The following is a 20,795-nucleotide window of genomic DNA, read 5'->3' as shown; positions in this document are numbered from 1 at the left end:
CTCGCTCTCTCTCTCTCTCTGTCTCTCTCTCCCTTTCTCTCTCACTCAGTCACTCACACTTAGTCACTTACACACACACACACACACACTACACATCCATCCACACACACACACACACACACACACACACACACACACACACACACACACACACACACACACACACACACACACATCCACACACACACACACACACACACACACACACACACACACACACACACACACACTATCAAACATGAAACACTGATTACACAGATGCTGATATGAACCATTATACTCTTGAGGACATTCAAAGCACGTACAAACGGCGCTGTTTGTGCCCATGACTGCCAACCTTGCATCGTGCTTGATTTCACACACCGTACTGCTTCCATGTCACAATTTCCCCAAGCAGCTACAGAGCTAAGCTTCACAGTATGCGATGAGTTTGCCATTTTTCACAAAACATTTTATTCCTGTTTTTGTCATGTTCAATCATTTATGAGGTGAAATACATATTGTGGTTAATTAAGTAGAATAGTATTCTTAGTATGGAACAGTCTAGAAAACTTCCTCTCTTTTGACCTTGAAGTCATAGGATTTCACATCAAAGTATACTTATCCCTTTGAGTTCATTCAGCTGTGCCATTCATCAATAGCCAAACAATAAAACCCATACGTAATAGTTTATTTGCTCGCCCAGATCTGGTGCATACACTTAATCCACCATTCTTTTCCCTCCTAGGGGTAAATAAATATATTGTGTATATGCACTCTATCAACCTAACTAACACCCGAGTATTAGAGGGCACTGGGTCAATCTAATGTCCAGAGAAGCAGGTGGAGTTAAAAAACTTAGACACAGTAAATTAGAAATGAGGACATTGTTCTTGTGTTGAGACAGGATGAGCTAGAGAGTTAGAAAAAAAACACCTCCACACTGTATTCACTTGCAAAAGTGATTTTACTAATAGAGCAGGTAATTGTTGTCAGTTTGTCTGTCAATTCAAAATGACTTTCTTGTTGTTAATCTACCACATGGAAGTGTATTCACACTCTGCATCATAAATCAGGTGAAAGAAGATTGAGCCCGAATGTAGCCCTCTGGGTAGTTGACACAGATAACCGTAGACCAGCAACTTCTCCCACACCACGGACAAGATGGTGTCTATAAACTGTGTAGTGTGCCAACACTTCACATGTCTGTCATTGGCTACTGCATATGTGTGTGCATCTATTTGCACTGAGTTTTACAGTGGTATCGCCTGTGGGCTGATCTATCTTTCTATTGCATATTTCCATGTACTGAAAATGAACTGTGAATGTGAAACTATGTGGACAATTAGTCACATCACAGAGTATGAACCAAACATTTTTCTTCCACCTATCATTTGATGTATGAATGTAATAAGCACGACAAAAATGAACACGTACTGGCTTTAGAATATCCACCATTGCAACGTCTTGCACAGCCAGTACGTCACATGAACAGACTCTGTGTGTGAAAGGAGAGCAGACTGGGGTGAAACCGGTCAGACAAGGGGCCGACAAAAAACAGAAACGGCATCTTCAGTCTCCGCCTGCCAGCACCTTGTTTCCTGCAAAGTTTCTTGTGCTTGGTTGGTTTTACGCTGTCCACATTCCCTTAAAGAATGGGTGTGTGACTCATCTTGATGGAAGGTGAAGGACACACATCATTGTTATGCTTTTTGTGACTAATGTAAATACAATTAAAGATTTTATCAAGACATAGTTCATTCTGACAGAAGGTGTGTTTGGAAATTACTTCAAACAATGTGAATTTTTCCTTTTTTGGAACCATTTTTCACATTTTACTTACAAGTTACTTGGATTCTTGCGTTCAGTAGAAGTACATATAGCAGAAGTACAACTAAAATGTAGTTCAGTTGAACATTAAGTTCCTTAGCATACGCATGTCTCATATCTACAATGCTTTAGAAAAATGCCTTTTTGACAACTCAGACAGGAAAAATCTATCAACAGCCATCATCAACACTCAACAGCGAGGAATCTAAACTTAGCACGTGGCTGCTTAACCAGTTTGACATCCTCTTCTTTCCTCAGATGATTCTTTTTCTGTTGTTTTGTCACAAGTGTAATCAGCCCTTAGCTGTTGTAAAGGTACTTGTAAGCACCACGGTAACAGGAATAAATGTGACAGCCCAAGGACAAGGACAAGGTCAAAGCAGTGTTTGCTCTTCTGTTTCCTTATCCTTTCCCCTTCACTGTAATTCCCATACTTTCCCTCTATCATTCACCTTCAGCTCACTGAAAAATGGACAACCGACTGGACAGCACGGATCATTTGTTTTCCCTTCTTTACTTCCTGTAATTTCACCAATGTTACCCATTTTTAAATACCGTACCAACAACCAAAAGACTAAGTGAAAGTTTGAAGTGAAAGAAGGGGAAAACTCTGGCCATTCAAGAGCTTGTCCAAGGTGTGTGCTGGATTCCTAGAGAAGCAAATGCATTATGTGAGAGGAACTGAGAGGTAGGGCACAATTGACCGCTCCAGTAAACAAAATTCCGTCCTCGTCAGAAAGCAGCACAAGGTTTCAGCCAACCTCAAAGGACCCTCTCAGCAACGCTCCTACGTACAGTGTGCAACTATGCGCTCATCAGTATTCATATTTTTTTTATGTTCTCTCGCAGACATTTGTGTTGAACAAACATCCATTTCTCCCAGCAGTAAGTGAGCTGGAATCCCCGCCGCCCATCTCCAGAGGACATCAGACAGTGCCCTTTTATATGGGCAGAGCAGAGTGGACAGATGTGGCTTTGTCTCGGTGGACAGAGAAGTTCCCGCCATTGTGGTCTGCGACAATCATATTTTATTCAACAGGCTGCTGACTCTTTGGGACTGCAGGGGACATGATCTTCACCACCCGCTCCACAGAGCACTGTGTCAGCGAGACAGCAGTCGGCCAGCTGCACAGCCTCGCTCGTTTCAGCTGACACACTCCTCACATGCAGCCAGCAGCACCCTGCACCGCCGGTCGGGTGTTGTGCTCGACGCGAACGCCGCACGGGGTGTATGGTGTGTCGTCAGGGCTGTGTGGAGACAGGTTTAACTGTACGCCAGTAGCAGGAGGCGGAAATGAAAAACCTGCGTGTGCCTGCATGGCTCACATCACTGGGGTCAGTTCCTATGACGTCTCTGTGTGGTTGTGGCAAGGCTAAGGGCTGATGAACACTGCAGCCACACCACAGAAGAGGCAGTGACTTTAGGAACTAATGATCTAAGGCATCTCTCCTATCATTAGGTCTAATCAATTATGTTATAAATGTAAAAGGAATAGTAGATCCTTTATACATGATATATCCCAAATTGTACAACCCTGTTTCCAATTAAGTTAGGACACTATAAATGTAAATAAACATAGAATGCGATAATCTGCAAATCTTGTAGGCTAAACACATATTTAGTTACAAAAAGGACATGGACAACATACTAAATGTGGAAATTGACCAGTTGGTCTATTTCATAAAAATGCTACTCATTTTTTATTTGATGCCAGCAACGTCTCAAAAAAGTTGTGACAAAGGCAACAGGCTGGAAAAGTTGTGTAGGCCTACTGTATAAAAAAAACACAAGAGGAACATTGCCCAACTAATTAGGTTAACTGGCAATGTGATTGGGTATATAAAAAAAACCTTACTCAGAGTCTCTTAGAAGTAAAGATGCAAAGATATCCGTCACTCTGTAAAAACCTGTGAGGGCAAATAATGCAACAATAAAGTATAAGAATAATGTTTGTTAATGAGAAATTGTGAATAATTTGGAGATTTAACCATCTATAGTACATTGTCATTTAAGTATTTATTTAGAGAAATCTTAGTAAACAAAGGATGCGGCTGGCAAACAAGTATTGGATGGCCGTGATTTTCAGCCTCAGGCTAAAAAAGAGAGGGACCATCCAGCTCGTTATCAATCCACAGTTCAAAAGCCAGCATCTATATGATGGTATATAGGGGCACATTAGTGCCTATGGCATGGATAGGTTGCACATTTGGAAAGGCACAGTTAACACTGAATGATATACTGGCTTTGTGCAACATATTCTGTAATTTACTGTAGATAGCTACTTCAGGGAAGACCTTGACTATTTCAGGAAGGTTATGTCGGACTGCATTCCAGAATCCAGGTGCTAAAATGGCCAGCCTGCAGTCCAGAACTGTCATATTGGGAACATCATGGAACAGAGAACATGATTATGAAGACTCCACACTATTGAGCAGCTGAGATCCTTTATCAGGCAAGGATGGGACATTTCATTCTCAAAATTCCTGCAACTCGTCTTGTTAGTTTCCACACAGACTGTTGTTAAAAGAAGAGGTGACGCAAAGCGTTGCCCCTGTCCCAACTTTTTTGAAGCGTGTTGCTAGTATCAAATTGAAAATGACCATATGTTCCTCAAAAAACAAGGACAATTCTGTTTCCACAATTGATATGTTGTCTTTGCACTTTTTTCAACGGACTATAGGGTTTACATGATTTTCAAATAGCATTCTGTTTTTATTTATATTTTTACACAGAACCTAACAGGAAACAAGGTTGTTCATCATGGTAAAGCATAAGTTACTTCATACACTTTTGTGATTTGATGGATTCCTATTATCCCCTTCCACTGTTGTTGGTGATTAATATACAAGCAAATTATGCCCTTCTCCTGTTTGCAGCTTGCGACAGCACTGAAATTGAGTTTTCAAAAAATAATGCTTTCAGTATCACCAAGGACGCTTGGGCTGACCCATCATTACAGCTCTGCCCAATACGCAATACACCCACTAGCACTTAGCTCAACAGTGGCCTGACATTTGAAAATGTAATTGAGGGCTTTCACCCCCAATAAGTAGAGGACATCTACAGTGAATGATAGGTGAAATGCACACTTGTCCTAGGCCCACTTTGTCACATGGTGCATCCAATAAAAGAAGACAATCTGGACCGTGCACTTGAAAACAGGCATAAAGTTTACTGAGTGCGCTCATTTAGTAAGAAATTTATTTCAATGTATCAGAAAATAATTGCAGTGTGTAACTCAGCTACACTTTTAAAAGCAAAACTCTAGTCTGATGCTGTTGGCATAATATTCAGTTTAAAACCGAGGCAAACTTGCAATATTATAAAGACAGGAATTATCTTAAGATTACATAGTGTACAATATGTAACTGACATATAAATGTATAGGGATTCTCCTCTGAAAACAAAAAAAAGTCTATTACAAAGATGAACATGAAATAAATGACCATAATATTTCCTTCTGTGAAAAATACACCTATTAGTGAGATAAAATGTAGGTTTGTAAAGAAAACAAGAGTACAAAAGCAATGTACTTTTTTTTTATCTCAGAGAAAATAGTTATGGTAATACAATTTATTACAATAAAATATAATAAAAAGCAGTATTAGAATTGCACCAACTCCATGTTCAGATGTATATCCTTTGTTAAAACAGAGTTTCTGAAGCACAAAAGGTATTTAATCTATATTAAGTAAAATTCATCTTTGAGAGAATGTACTGACAAAAAGCTTTCTTTACACAATGTACAGTATTATTTATAAATGTGGCACTCCATTGTAATAATGGATGTCTTACATATATATATTTTATGTATAGATCTACTCGTTTACTAATCATCCCAACCTTTTTGAAAAAAAAAGTTGCTGACATCTGATTGGAAGTGTTCAAAAGTCCTATGCAATTTGCTTTGTATCTAGTGCATGCTTATCAGTCCTGGTCCATCACAATTAAGCCAAAACAAAAAAACAGAAGAAAAAAACAAAAAAACATTTGTGTGTACAAAATGTCAAACTAGAAGCAGCTTAGCTAGCTGTAAAAACAAATAACGTAACGAGCTACGTTCAAGAAGTGAAAGTCAGTCTGTGTGTTCTGTTTGTTTGTGCCGCATTTCAAGACGGCCTCTCCAAAAAAGAAAAAGCCGGGTCTGAACTGCTAAGAGCTCCGTCACACTCATGCACCTCAACCCTGTTCTCCATCTGTGTCTAGTGCTTTAAAGGCAGGGAGCAGGGACACCAACAGACCCCCATCCCACCCCACCCCATCATCCCAGTCATCCGGCCCAGATCCCATCCAGAGGCCCAGGTTTGTGTCTCCCCCCACCCCCTGCTGTCTTGGCTATAGGCAGGCCTGCTGCACCTGTGTCAGGAGCTCCCCGAAGCGGTCAAAGAGGCCCTCCACCCAGGCCCTGTTGCCGAGGCAGGTCTGCACCGTCTCCTCCTGCCCGAGGTCCTCCTCTCGAGAGCGCAGAGAGGTTATCTGCAGGGGAAGGAGGAACAAAGCTGTGACTACCTAGACTGCATATACACATTTGAACAGATTCCTGCTGCCTGATATTTCTATTCAAAGGTGAATTCAGCGATCGTACGCAATTTTATAATCATATATATTCAGCAATCCTTATGATCGCTAGCTGTCCGTTCCCTGAGTACACTGTAAAAAAACTGGTCTCTGTAGGGAGCCCAAGCTCTAAAAACTGGAAACAAACAAAGCGAAGGCAGACTGTCCCCCAAAACAAAAATAAAATCCTTTATGGTTTCTCTGGGAATACTGAGGGTAGGGGTGAGTTACTTCTCTGGCATGTTTTGTTGGACAAAATTGTCTACTAAATAATACATTTAATTATAAGCAAAAACAAACACAAACAACCATGACATCCTGTGCAATCGCTGACAGCATCTTTAAGCAATCAAAAAGGGAATTAGATGTTCTTTACAGATTATCCACACTGCTGCTATGGAAAACCAACGTACAGACGGCCATTGTATATCTGCAGGGTAGACTGAGGAAGTGGACAAAGCTCAAGTCTACATAGTGCTGATGGTATGGCATCCACTCTCAGTCCATACATAGTGTTCCCACAGATGCATGCGTGGTCAATTTGTCACTAGGAGACCCTTGACCATTTTACAAACAAATATGTGGATGCATGTGGATGTCGCTGTTCTCTCTTACCTCATCCTTACACATAAGGTATGTATGGTACTTGTAGTGCTGAAGTGAGTGATAGAGAGAGAACCACTGTGTCTTGTGCTGATCCACCGTATACTCCTAGAAGAGAGACGAGAGAGGGGACAGAGTCAGTTCTCCACATTCATTTGTTCTCATTGAACTCTCTGTGCTCTTATATTGGTGATACGCTCAGTGAAGAATCCACACGGTGACATACACGCCTGGACTGCTGATAAGATAACAATAGACGGCTACCATCTAGATCAACATAAATGAGGAGAGAACAATGTACAGTGTACAGCCCACACATGCATGTATGGTGGAGAGAAAGGTAGGAATTGCCATCTAGTGGTCAAGTTCTGAAGTGCTCTTTCCTGCCTAAGCAACACAAAGTGAGAACTGGCATTTACCCTCTTGGCATCAATTTTGAACACATAGGCTAAGCTTTTACTGTCTTTTTTCACCATAAAAGCCTACTGAACAGCCCTGACCTTTGGACAATGATGTTAAAGGGGTACAGAAGGGGTTAAAGGAGTGTGAGTAAATGTCATGATCCTGTAAAGTACAACAAAGTCAAAAGGGAGGGATATCACAGTACGGTTTATATTCTCTTTATAATCTACAGTATCATGTGTAATGGCATTCTTTCAAACTGACCAAGGTGTACCCCTTTCCTTACCAATGGTAATTTGCTTGGGGATTTGGAAGGCTTCATCGTTTTCTTGTTGTAAGCCTTTCCACCAAGACGCACTTTAAAAGAAGGAGTCTCTCCATCTTTTTTCAGCTCCGTCACCACAGAGATCTCAGGAAAGCTGTCCAGTGCAGTCTGCGGGGACAACAGAGAGAAAAAGGTTGCAGAGTTGAGTCAAGCTTCCCATTCTGTGAAATATCTCCTTGCCTAAATATTTCCTCACCTGCAACAATCAAAACAAACCCTTTCAAGATCCTTCAGGAATAGTTCTTTCATGGTACTGAAAGTACATATATCTGACATGATTCTAATCTGACATGAGCACACATGCACAGCATACAGTACACACATGCTGCCTACACATATAGCCTCTACCAACACTACTTAGATATTGGAGGCATCTTTTTTCATTTATTAATTCAATAATTAATTCTCTTTTTTTTTGTGGTATTCACTAATCTTCTTTAACAACGGTCACAATAGTCCATGTAAGATATAAATGTATCTTAAAATTAACTGATTCTCAGAATAATAACTAACACTGAGCTGGGAATCACATCACTTAAATTCAAATTAGGAGAAGTAGACGATTATGTCAACCGCGAGCAAACTTAAGACTGATTTAAGCAATTCTAGTGCTTGTGATCAGGTTTAATCTATCCAATTCTAATAACCTGATTATAAACCACTAACAGGTAAGCCTACCTTGAACAGCTGTCCCATGCGCAATTTGGGGAGTAATCTTCTTCTATTGTCTGTGATCATCCCATCCACCCTCTTCATGTGAGGCAGCAAAAGCTCATCTGATGAGGGTTTAAAAAAAGACCAATTTTAAGTTCCAAGGTCATACAAGATAAAACAATTCATTTCACACAAATGAATACTCCACAGCAAATGTGTGTCGCATTTATGCTGCTTTTGCAAACTCACTTCCTGCTACACAATAAAATGCAACGATTTTTACTCATACATAATATCAGACGTACTGCTACTCTCATAATTAAACTTAAATAATAACAATGGCATGGTTCAGGGCCGTCCAGGTTAATCTGTGGGTTTAACATGCTTGCGTGCTTTAGGTTTCATCTCATTTCGTGCTCACCATTTTCACTCTCCAGAGTGTTCATGAGCTCAGCATCCAGGGCCACACTGATGAGCAGCTCCACGTAGCTCCGGAACGTCTCCTTCATCATCCTGGTGTTGAGGAAGCGCGAGGCGAACGGAATCGGAGGGGTGAACTCTGAAAAAAGAGGAGAGTGGGCTTTAAGCAAGACAGCAAAGCAGGCAAATCTGAACTCGTTACCTTTTGAAATGTTATTGGCTATCTACATACAGTAGTCTATATGTACAGACTACACATAAAAGTTAAGACAAAAGACAGATATTTAGTAGGTGTTATTAGCAGAAGCAACACAGACACCACTGAACTACTGGTAAGCCACTGACACCATGAGAAACTCATCCCCACACCCTGGGTTCCCCATGGGTTCATGGCACATCATAATGTCACTGCACACACATTGCTGATTTGCTCATTGCTTGTCACTTCAAAAGTTTAAAATTATTCTAACTGTGTTGTACGCCATTTTGCATTGGCAACAGTTAATTCGCCTGTAATCGATGAATGACATGGTCTTTCTTGGTAGTCGCTTGTAGTCTGAATGGGCTTTTTTTTTTTAAAGATTATTTTTTGGGCTTTTTATGCCTTTAATGGACAGGACAGTAGAGAGAATGACAGGAAGTGAGTGGGAGAGAGAGTCGGGGTGGGATCCGGAAAGGACCACGGGGCGGGAATCGAACCCGGGTTGCCGGCGTACGGTGCAGGTGCCCCAGCCAGTTGCGCCACTGCCGGGGCCGTCTGAATGGGCTTTAAAAGGTCCTAGAGGTCCTCACCATCATCTTCACTGAACGCCTCGGGAGAGGATGTGGTGGGAGAGGTGGCAAATGCCTCCTTCCACTTTTTCCTCTTCTTCGGCGGAGGCTCAGCCTTGGCCTTGGGCTGCTTTGGCCTGGGCTTGGAGAACGCCTTCAGTAAGGAGGGGTCAGACACAGCAGCAGGACCCATCCTGTGGGCAAGCAGGGCCTTCGCCTGAGAGCCTCTGTGAAGGAGTATGTGCAGAAATGTGTGTCAGATTAACAGGTAGACAATGTAGCATACAGGCCGGTGTCTTTTGAAAGGGTGTGATAGTAGTAGGTTTTGGTTTAATACCATAGCACCACCTATGGCTATTTCATGGCAAAATGTATTATAAAAACAATATAAAACAAAACAAACACAAATGACAATGAATTACAAGACTCTTCAAATCCACCTGCTAAAAAATCTAGAACTTTTTGTTGTGGCTTGAAAGGGTATGTGTTGAGGCACTGACTATATCCAACTACAGATGAAAAGAAATTCTCAGAGTTGTACAGTACCTCATAGAGTGCATTGGCTTGCACCTTGGCTTCCTACTGCAGACCCGAACATACTCTCTCTTGTTGACCGTGTCAAGGAACTTGACATACACTCTCCGATACATTGTCTTAGCATCTCCAAAGTACCCCAAGTACTAAAAACAAAACACAAACTACATTTCAAGAGCCTCTCCCACATCCTTATTTATTTTTAAAAGAACTATCTTAACCACAAAGGATCATTTCAAGTCTTATTTTCACAACATTTCTGATAAAATAATAAAATGAAATGCAGTTACAGCATACAATATATAGAACACATCTTCTAATCCTACTTTTCAACCAGTAAAGATCTGTGTGAGTGCCTGAGTGGTACTAGGCTTAAATAAAAATGTATGCTTAGTCAGTATTGTTGTATTAATATTTCATTGCTGGCTCCACTCACACTGTTTGTGGCTGAAAACACTCGTCTTCCATCTCTCAGCTCAGGGATAAACTTCTGCAGCAGGGCCTTTTGTACTTTCCAGATGGCTGGAGGTTCCAGGCCCGTTTTCAATGTCACCTAGACCCAAACAAAAACAGAACATGCCACTGAGAGGATCAAACGCTGACACAGACAAAAGGGCTTACACTACAAAGTCACACAGACTGCGCCCGGCCCATTCCGAGAGACTGAAGTGACTGGAATGATTCATTACTGTCTGATAGAACTCACCGCTAAAGCCATTTTTGGAGCATTCTAAGAGGATTGCACAACACATCTGTGAAATGCAGTCACTATTTAATATCTCCTAAAGCTGGTGCCTAATGCTGAAACCAATGGGTTGTTTGAAAGCTCTCTGTGGCTTAAGTCTCATGCTGACATTACTAAAAGGAAACAAATGTCTGCCAACAAACAACAAAAAAACAACAAATCTAAACGGACACAGAGGGCAGACAAGGCAGATGGGGTCACGATATCCCGAAAATGATATCCTACCTTCAGGCTCTCAATGTCCTCATTTTTCACCACAAACTCGTCCCGCTCACGATACATCCCCTCGCCGCCACTGTCTGACAGCTCCTCGTCCGTCAGGCCCTCGATGGCGACGGTGACCAGCTGCACAGCCAACTGGTCCGGGGGGACGCCCTTCAGAAGTTCCTCCGTATTGAGTTCCTGCGCCGCCGCCGACTGCTGCTCCTGTGGCTTCGCAGCTGATGACTGGGCGCTCACGCTCGTAGCGTGCTCCTGTTTCCCCACTGCACTTGTAGATCTATTGTCTGCGTGTGCGAGAATGTACAGAACTTCTATTACTAAATGATACAAAATAGTATTAAATGGAATGTAAACATTAGTTACAACAAGTTACAACAAAGTACTCTGTAAGGAAGGATATATTTGAAAGGATGACTGATTTAATCTTAAGTCAAACACACGTAGGAAATGTACATAAACACAATTAAATTGCCATTATTTGTCATTAACTGCCATTGTACGCAGCAAAACGACGCACAGAGATGTTATCAAAACCTTTTATACCTAATTTCTGTTTCTTGTCTGATTGCTCATCGAGACATGAGAGAGCGGAGCTGATGCTCTTCTGAAGGTCTTGGTTCCTTCCAGCTGCTTCATCCTCGTCGGACGAGAACGACGGAAGGGTTTCCAGGTTTTTGTGCAGCTCTTCATCCAGCCGCTTTGCTGAACTCCCAGGGTGTGAACCCTGCGATATCATTGGAGCAGTGGGGTGCGGGAGTTTTGGCATGGCCAGTGGACAGGGGGTTCTCCTGGTGGATGTGGGGGGCTTCCTTGTGCGATTTGGGGTTCTGACTGGAGGAGAAGAATAATTTTGCTTTGGACCAGACTTGAGAAAATCTAGAAAGGACCCAATGAATCCAGTTTTGACCTCTGGTTGTTTTTCCTCAACTTCCCTTATCTTTTGACGCATCCTCTCCTGCTGCTGGTAGCTGTCAAGGCAGCCCTCCGAGGCCGAGGGCGAACTCGTATCACTGCCTTTAGAGTTCTGACGCTTGGCTTGGCTGCTTCGTCTCTGAGACCTGGGCTGACCGTTTTCATCGTCAACGACCAGCTTGGAACCTTTTGACCTATATTTTTTCTTTGGGAGACCATCAGCAGTACATTCCACAAGACCATTTTCCATTTTGATGCCCATCCCTCCCTCAGAACAGGCCATATCTCTACCCTTGTGTAAGAGCCCTGATTGAGAACATTCCTGGCCAGCCAGGTGAAAGTTGGAAGGACCTCTACTGTCCATATTGCTATTTCCACTGGAGTTCAGAGATGCACCGTTCATGGGATTCCCCGCGTGCCCTTTGGGTAACGCCATGCTTCTGTCAAGTGCCTCACGGACAACACCTCCAACATTCCTGAGGACATTCGTTGCTTCTTCACCAATTTCCTGTTGGGGGTTAATCATACCAGTGCTGTGTTGCATGTGTGAGTTCGCTAATGTAAATGCTTGATGCCCCCCGATTGCATCTTTGGGGTACCTATGAATGTCTGATGTCAATTGACTGCCATTTACCGCCAGTGTCATAGACTGAGCATTGGCCACAACTGTGTGTTGCGATGAATAATTAGAAGATTCATGCCTGCTCTCATTTGACTGGTAGTGGCACTTGGAGTCTGTGGGATTGGCAATTGAAGGCATGTCCCCTTCCGAGGAAGTGGCTTTCGCAAAGTCTTGTGGGGTCACTCCACAGGCAGCCACTGTCGCAGCCAAAATGTCATCCACATTGGACAGGATGTTCCTCTCGTCTGCCAGCAGCATAGACTCGGGGAAGCAGATGGAACTGAGGGTAAAATGTTGCTTTGCATCCTGCTGGTTTGATTGGCTGAAACTATCTTTTGGTGACAGGTGCTGCTTGGAGGCTTCTCCCGTGTCAGATCCTTGGTGCAGTACAACCTGCTGCTGGTTTTGGCTGTCAACACCAAGGTTAATCCCATTGTTCATATGGAGATACTGGATCGGCTGCATTTGGTTTGCCACTTTGGCCGAACTCTGTCCTGTCTGAGATGGCGCTTGCTGGAGGAAGATCATCTGGGAGGGTTCTAGAAGGATTTGCGCCCCAGGAACGCGGACAAACTGCGCTTGACCTTGTGGGGACTGACAATGATCTTGCTGTATTCTAATGGTCTGGGTCTGATGGTTCTGCTGCTGGGACGACGGAACCTTCAGCAGGAGAGTGTGCTGTTTGAGTTCCTCTGCGTTCATGGAGGCGTGGGAAGACTGCATTAATGTTGAACTGCTCTTTGGGTCAGGCGTTAGGGTCCTCACATTAGCACTGCTTATGAGTTGCCCATGTTGGTTCAGAGACCCCATTCTCCCGTTTTTCATGGGTTCCATGTTGGAGATCCCCATCACCTGATCCTCAGTTCGGGAATTGCTCCGAATAACACTCTGGGTGTTGTGCCTGTCGTCCATTTTGGAGACCACGTACACCACGTTGTTCTGCGCTCCAACCTCGCCACTCGCCATGTGTGAGGATGTCTCCAGAGAGGCCTGCTGCAACGCTTGCACATCCTGAATCGGAAGCTCTCCGCAATCCTCTTTGGAAGTGAGAAAGGAGTTCTCGTCTGGTTTGCCTTTGCCATATGCTGGCTTTAATTCCACTGAGGGTCTGTTGTTCTGTAAGGCTTGGGCATGAGAGGCCGTGGAAGAGGGCGGCGACTGAACCGGCAGCATGTATTTCTGAGGCTGCTGTAACAGTGAGTTCTCCGTTTTGCCACCGGGGGCAGGCTGTATGAGGCCGCAGTCCTGGGTGGAGTTAGAGTTTGGTAAACTTGAAGTGTGGTTGGAGGAGTACGAAGGGCTTTGAGTCACAGATTGTCCTGTCGCGTAGCTCTGTGAGGAACTGGCAGTTGCTGGCCCTTGGGAGTAGTAGCTAACACTCGGCAGACCCTGAGAGAGGCTGGAGGAGTAGTTCTGAGAGGGGTTACCTATGCAAAGTCCCTGCACCTGTGCATCATACCCCTCACTGTGCGCCACTGAGGGCAGTGCCTGCTGTTGTTGACTGGAAGAGCAAACTAAAGACTGGCTGACAGACGTCACGTCATTCGACTGGCTAGCAAAAGAAGACAGCGTCTTGTAAATGGAAGGCAGTTTCTCCGTCTGACTGGAAGAGAAGGCCTGTGAATGGCTGATGGCGCTGGAGAGGGCTTGGGAGGTGATGTAGGTCTGTGAGGGGCTGATGGACATCAGACTGGGCAGCTGGGTGGATGTGAACGGCTGAGAGTGGGTGGCGATCACAGAGCTCTGCTTCGACAAAGGAGAGGAGTAGCTCTGCTGCTGAATGTCGGGCGAGTCCGTCTGCGGCTGGGGCTCGGCCACCGGACCGTCCGCAGGGTGTGGGGTGATTTTGGAAGCGCAGTCTTTGGCTTTCGCTCCGGAGGCGGGCGAAAACCCAGGGGATGAAGGGTAGGCCTGAGATTGCGGCAATGCGGGTTGAGATGCTATTTTTTGCTGCGCTCCACCGTTGAGCGAGTGAGCCGAATCTCCAGCGGGGTTGCAGGGCACGGGGGTTTGGCGTGAAGGCTCTTGCTGGAAGGACACATCGCTCTCGCCGGCCAGATAGCCCTGTAAAGAATGCTGCCCGCCGCCAGGCAGCTGCTCCTGACCGGACTGGGCGCTGGAAGGCCGCTGGTGGTGCTTGATCACACTACATTCACGCTGAAGTGCTCTCTCGAGGGAGCCCGAGAAAACCGGGCCGCCGTAAGGCTGGGGGGGGGCCTGCTGGGGGTTCCCAAGGGCCGAATGCAGCAGGCTGAACTGAGGTTGCAGGAGGTGTGGAGCGGACTCCTGGGCCGAGCGATATGTGGAGGACTGGGGAGGGAGGCCAGCTCCCCCTAAAGAGGAGCCGCCCAGGCGGTCAAAGGCCAGAACGGTAGGCACAGCACCTTGGGAAGATTTGATCTGGATGAGGGGGTCAGTGGAGGGCAGCAGACCGTTGGAAGAGCTATAAGTGACATCCTGCACTGTCAGTGAGGGCGTGGTGGTGTAGCTGCGGGAGGGGAAGGCAGTGGGATGCTGGTAGGAGGAGAGGGCTGCGGTGGGGAACGTTCCGGATGAAGACAAGGCTCCAGTGAGAAACAGTTCTGTAGTTGAGGAGTTTGCAGCTGTGAATGAAACACACACACACACACACACACACACACACACACACACGCAAACAACAAGCAATACATTATATAAACGTCATCAACACTTAAATATTGTAGTATTTTAGTATAAAAGAGAACAAGTTATATGTGAAAGTAAAACAGCCCTATGTCTGCACGGACAATAAACCACAGAAACAAGTCATCCCAACATGCATGGTATAATATAATAAGTAAACAACAAACTAGATTTCCTCGATATACCTGTCTGCCATGAGGGAGTCCTAAACTGGGGAAGGAGAGAAGCAGTTGCAGGTCCAGCCTGAAGGCTTCGGGACTCGATGGCAGGAAGAAAGTTCATGACCGAGGGTTCAGTAGTGTTACCACCAGAAGTATGCAAACTCGTTTCAAAGACCCCAGACAGACCTAAAATTGTCAAACAAATACATAAAGAATGCAAGTGGTGAGAAACACAAAGTTCCATGTATTTACATTGGAATTGGATGCTCAACTGTTCTGCTCTAACCTGCTGGGTGGTGTGTGGTGGTGTAGGCTGGGATTTGGCTGGAAGCATACGTTTGCCGCTGGAGAAGTTCCGACTCCAAGTGTGTGGCAGCATAACTGGAACTAATCAAAGAAAAACACAACAACATGTACAGTATACTGGTGTAATAGCTTTCAATCTTTAGCCATATTACATTTTCAGGCCTGTACGGAAAAAGTGTTCAAACAGTCCTTAACTAAAACGTAATGTATTTACTTTAGACAACAATAATGTCAACCTACAGTTCATAATGCCTCATCAAATGTCTTTCTTTGCCATCAAATGATTTTAAAGCTATTTGATAGTGAATCCGTCTGCAACATAGCGGTTTCCAAGAGGATCAGAACTCACTAATAATATCCATGAAAAAAAAAGCCTCCAAAAGTAGTACATATCAAACAAGCATAATGTAGACAGAAGATGTGCACGGTTTGGGCAGATGTACCAACTTTCAAGATCAAATCATCTCCTTGTTTATAATTGAAAGAGGGCCCTCAAACCCATCAAAGTTCATGAAGGCAGATGGTTGCCTGATACATGTGGTAATAAAGGTGCTGCAAATTGAAGACAACATGTTAGCAACCACTTAGATTTCACACATGGTAACATCGTACAAACATTTACAACATGGTAACAACATTTAATACTTATACATATACACTAGTTTGTGTAATTACAACTGCATAACTGTGGACGCAAAGCGGATACGTTTGCCACTGTTCATGGCCAGGAAGTTCCCTAACCCATTTGCTCATAAATATTCTGCTGCTACATGACATTTACACAGCCATGGGATTCATCATGAATTAGCTTAATTATTAATGACGAGAAACCTGTGAAATATGAAGGTGAGGTGGAGGGTTAGACTATATATTTCTCCATCTCTTTCTTTCTTTCTCTCCTACCATCTCTCTCTCTCTCTCTGTATGTGTGTGTGCATAGAACAGTTAAGAGTTTTCAGGTGATCATTTGTTCCCATTAGTCTCGCTATCAGAAAATAGATTTGTGCAATTTGCTTCTAAAAAATCTGTTGTGTCCACCAGTGTACAAACAGCTGTTGATTAAAGCCAGTGAGGAGAACTGCTCTATTGGCCTCTCTCCAAAAAGGCGTGTTGTTGGGGTGTGAGCAGAAGGGATGTAAAGACTGATGATTCTGGACTATCACACAGAACGATGAACCATATTGCACTGTATAGTCCTAACATGTTCTAATCTTGTCGTCTACAGTACATTCCCAGTCCTAGCTTTGCACATACACAATACATATGTGTATGCACCTAGCAACTTAATACCTGTCTAAAATCTAATGTTCCGCTAAAAGTAGAGAAAACAACAATAGTAATGGCCCTGGGGAATTATATGACTTGTGGAACATTAGTTAATGTACTAGAACTCAACTCAAAAAAAGTCCAAATAAGTTCAAGTCAAAACACAATAAGGCCTACCTTTAAAGAACCTTTTAAAGGCTTTTCATGTCCTGAAATTTGAGGAACCAGACTTGCATACACTGAGAGTGAAAGTGGAAAACCACAACCAGATGACTATCACTGACAGTAACAAGAGGAACACACTGTCTTGACAACAACTCAACTCTATGTGTAGTAGGTCATTGCATTGTAACCCTTTCTAAGCAAGCCCAAAGTTCTTCAATAAACTTGAACAGCAAATAGTGTACATGTTTGGACTAAATATGACCTACAATGCTGGGTCATTCCGTGTCAAATCAGACAAAATACAGGAAAATGGTTGCTGCAACGCCTCAGATTTTGCTCAACCTACTTGGTTTGTCTACCTACTGTAATATTTAGGCCCCAAAACTAAGACCTGTGAAATATTTAGTCAAATTCCAATGTTTTCATCCATAATTATGTATCATTTTTACACCTTAAATGTCTTATCTTTGAGGTCATGTTTGGGCAATAATATAGTGAAAGTATTATTCCTGGCCTTCCCATTTACAGGGTGGTAGACAGACATGTGAAGTAGCAAGTAGGAACACAAAACCCAATGTGGGAATAGCTCTGTTTATAGTAATTTTGTGTATTAAGTGCCAATGATGTACCATGTTTCATTACATACATAGACTTACTTGACTGCACTGTGTATACCTGTGTTTTCACTCTTAGTCCTGAGGCAAAACAATGATTTTGACTCCATTTATTTATCTATGGTACAACAATGACACGTGTAACATGTACACAAAATGCCCTCTACTTTCACACATACCATTTTAATCCTATACAAATTAAACCTCCCCTTATTCAATCTTCAAACACCATTATATTTGGAGAGCTTAAAGATTGGTACAACATCAATAAAATATAGAATGTACAAAAAAAAGATTGACAAAAGCAAGTTTACACTAGCCTTAATGTCACTCTTTTTTCCAAACCTCGGGCCTTCAATGGGCATGCGGTCCAAACTTATAATGGTCCAGTCATACTAAGAAAATGTTTGTCTTCTACCCTACAAAGTTTGCCATGATGCCCAAACATTGCCCCCAGATAACATGATTTTCAGGCCATAAAACTTAAGTAACTTCAAGAGCTGAAAACAGAAATATTTTACAGGCCTTGGTTTTGGGGCCCATTCTTGATATAGACAAGGTTTGAACAAAATCTGAGACAACAGCCTTATCTAATTTGACACAGAATGACCCATGCTGCTTTACCAAGTAGGCTGCATTTCTTTGGTTATGACACAATTCCAATAACTTCATCTGTGCATCTTATTTGTTTTCTCTATAATCACTGACACTTGTGGTACCTATTACCAGACTGTAACTTGCCAAACACAGATCAGCAAATGCATTTCAGAAAATGAAAAGGGAAAAAAAGTCAGTTACAACACACTTAACACATGTTTACATGCTATGACAATATAGTAAAGAGATCATAAGGTTCCCAACACATATTACCACTCAGACTACCTTGCCCAAAATGATTGGAGGCATAATTCAGGTGAAGGACTCAGGACAACTGGCTGGCATTTTATTGGTTTACTGTCACAGAGAGAATTGGTAATATGACAACACATTCACACATCTTTCTCCATTTGGATGGTCTTGAATCAAAGACAATTCCACAGGCCTTACTTTCAGCTCTAACCATCTCAAAAACATTTGCTTAAAAGGACTTTGCAAAGTTCACAGGACTGCGCATCAACCATTTAGAGTATTTCAAAGGGATGCAGGGGAGGACAGTCTCTAGAAGCAGGTTCAGGGGGCAAGGTCTGATCTAAATGGATGATATCCTCCATGTCCCAAATATGTTAATAGTCCTTATGACACCATTTTGGTGATGGGAATTTGCATTGATTCTAATAAACAGAACAAGCTCCATGCTGTGTAATGGACTACTGTATGCCATGAGCGGTAGCTGTTCAGGACTTAGACTAATACAATATTAGGCTACTGCGTAGTCTACAGAACATTCTCCAATTCAGTTAGTCTCTGGAGGACTACTGCCAAATAATCAATGTTAATAGCTTGATCATGGAAGGAGATTCGACACACAAAATAATATCAAATCAAACTGTATTGGGGAGGATCATTCAGCCCATGCAATATTACACATTCGGCATTAGGACAAACATAGCCCACATACAAAGGAAAATGCCCAAGTAATGAGACTTGTACACACTGAAAATCAAGTTAAATCAGATGTTGAGTAGTCTAGGCTATTGAGAATTCAGTGAATGATCTGAATTGTACTCTGTTGGAATCGAGCTACTGGTACCATTAGCAGACCATGACAAAACTTTCAGGTCTGGAAAACTTTTTCAAGCACTAAGCTAATCATTAGACAAATAGCCTATTTGGAGATACCACTGACAGGCTCATCTGTCACATAAGGTTACATTTTGATACTGTAGCAGGCTACGAGCTACTGTAACATGCAGGATGACAAGTGGGTCACGTTAAAAATGATTGAATCATAAGCACTTTCAACCAATGTGCAACGCACGTTGCTTCGAATTAGCCGACTTCCATGTTGCTAAACCGCAAAGTTCATTGACTTTTGTTTAGTAAACTGTGGTTTGAGTGCACGACGGGAACAATAGCACTTAAATTCGTTCTCTTCGTGTGCACGATTAACAGTTTTTGACCAGGTATCCCGCATGACACGTCGCCCCATGGTAACACTGATTATGTCTGTCATATTACGGGAAATAATTTCCGAATAAACCAAACACATTTAAAATAGTCTAGCTATACAGGAGGAGTAGATCGTAGTTAGACTGCCTACACAAGTCGTCTGCGTGCAACATAAACATCTCCATAAATCGAGCGAACATGATCCTTCTTTTTCCAAATGCACCCATAGGCTATGCAGATAATCCATTGTGCTTAATGGCAATTAACGTGCAACAGTGCAGTAGTAGCCTACGCATTGTAGCCCAAGTGACGGACCAGTGTTTTGTAGATGTCTCGGATTCAGGAAAATAATACTTTACTTTACTGATACTTTGTTAAGTCCAAAACCATGTAAAATAAACAGTGAATTGTGGTAAAACGGCGCGCGCTAACTTTAAAATGCCCGTCACATTTATGTTTGTTATGCTAGGCCTTCCATCACCGGAATTTTCTTTGGAAGGTGACCCGCCCTCCCCTTCATCTCTTACCTTGGTTTAATGCATGCGGTGCTACGCTCGTAGGCCCAAGCTGCGGTCTGTGGTGGAGGGGCAAGCGAGTCTGCGAAGCTTGGAGTCGGGTAATTCCTGTCCATCATCCGGTCGAGATTGGGAGTGATGCACTTCCCCGATATAGCTTTGTGGAGTAGGCACACATTCAAGTAAGAGGCCGGTTGAAACAATCACATTTTCTCGATGCATACATCGGAGGCGCCGACGAGTTGAGATACCGGTGTATCTGCGGCAGTGACTTCTAGCGAGAGATTAATGTATGATGATTATCACTGTGCATGTCCCCTGAATCAAACATCGTCCTGGCTGTGCATGGTGGTACGGTACTTGGATCGGATCCTCATGTTGGTTTATTTCCCAAGATGCACTTCCGACTAGTTGGAGTTGGAAGTTTTCGGTCTTGATGCGTTCTTCAATGAGGATAAGCATAGTGCATGTTTAGTAT

General features: G+C 43.2%; 1 protein-coding gene across 1 annotated transcript; it reads right to left on the bottom strand.

Annotated features, from left to right (window-relative positions):
* Window positions 1-4,930: 4,930 nt before the first annotated feature.
* Window positions 4,931-20,676, bottom strand: qser1 (glutamine and serine rich 1). The gene is made up of 13 exons (XM_062549059.1): window positions 20,330-20,676; window positions 15,689-15,789; window positions 15,427-15,588; window positions 11,587-15,180; window positions 11,047-11,327; window positions 10,513-10,629; window positions 10,089-10,222; window positions 9,564-9,769; window positions 8,773-8,910; window positions 8,376-8,473; window positions 7,659-7,805; window positions 6,983-7,078; window positions 4,931-6,286 (listed from the first exon to the last, which is right to left on the bottom strand). Exons 1-13 carry the CDS (start codon window positions 20,434-20,436, stop codon window positions 6,146-6,148), a joined length of 5,322 nt encoding a protein of 1,773 aa, XP_062405043.1. The 5' UTR covers window positions 20,437-20,676; the 3' UTR covers window positions 4,931-6,145.
* Window positions 20,677-20,795: the final 119 nt, after the last annotated feature.

The sequence above is a fragment of the Sardina pilchardus genome, chromosome 11, assembly GCF_963854185.1.
Source record: "Sardina pilchardus chromosome 11, fSarPil1.1, whole genome shotgun sequence".
In the NCBI taxonomy this organism is placed as follows: domain Eukaryota; kingdom Metazoa; phylum Chordata; class Actinopteri; order Clupeiformes; family Clupeidae; genus Sardina; species Sardina pilchardus.
Note: the sequence above shows the minus strand (reverse complement) of the source record. Positions and strands in the feature narration are given on the sequence as shown.

What these genes read in the sequence shown, in the direction of transcription:
- qser1 (XM_062549059.1), bottom strand. Translation starts at nt 20,436, where the DNA reads ATGATGGACAGGAATTACCCGACTCCAAGCTTCGCAGACTCGCTTGCC. An exon ending in GACTCCCTCATGGCAGACAG is followed by an intron (nt 15,181 to 15,426) that starts GTATATCGAGGA and finishes TTTCATTCACAG; the next exon opens with CTGCAAACTCCTCAACTACA. An exon ending in ACCTTATGTGTAAGGATGAG is followed by an intron (nt 6,287 to 6,982) that starts GTAAGAGAGAAC and finishes CTTCCCCTGCAG; the next exon opens with ATAACCTCTCTGCGCTCTCG.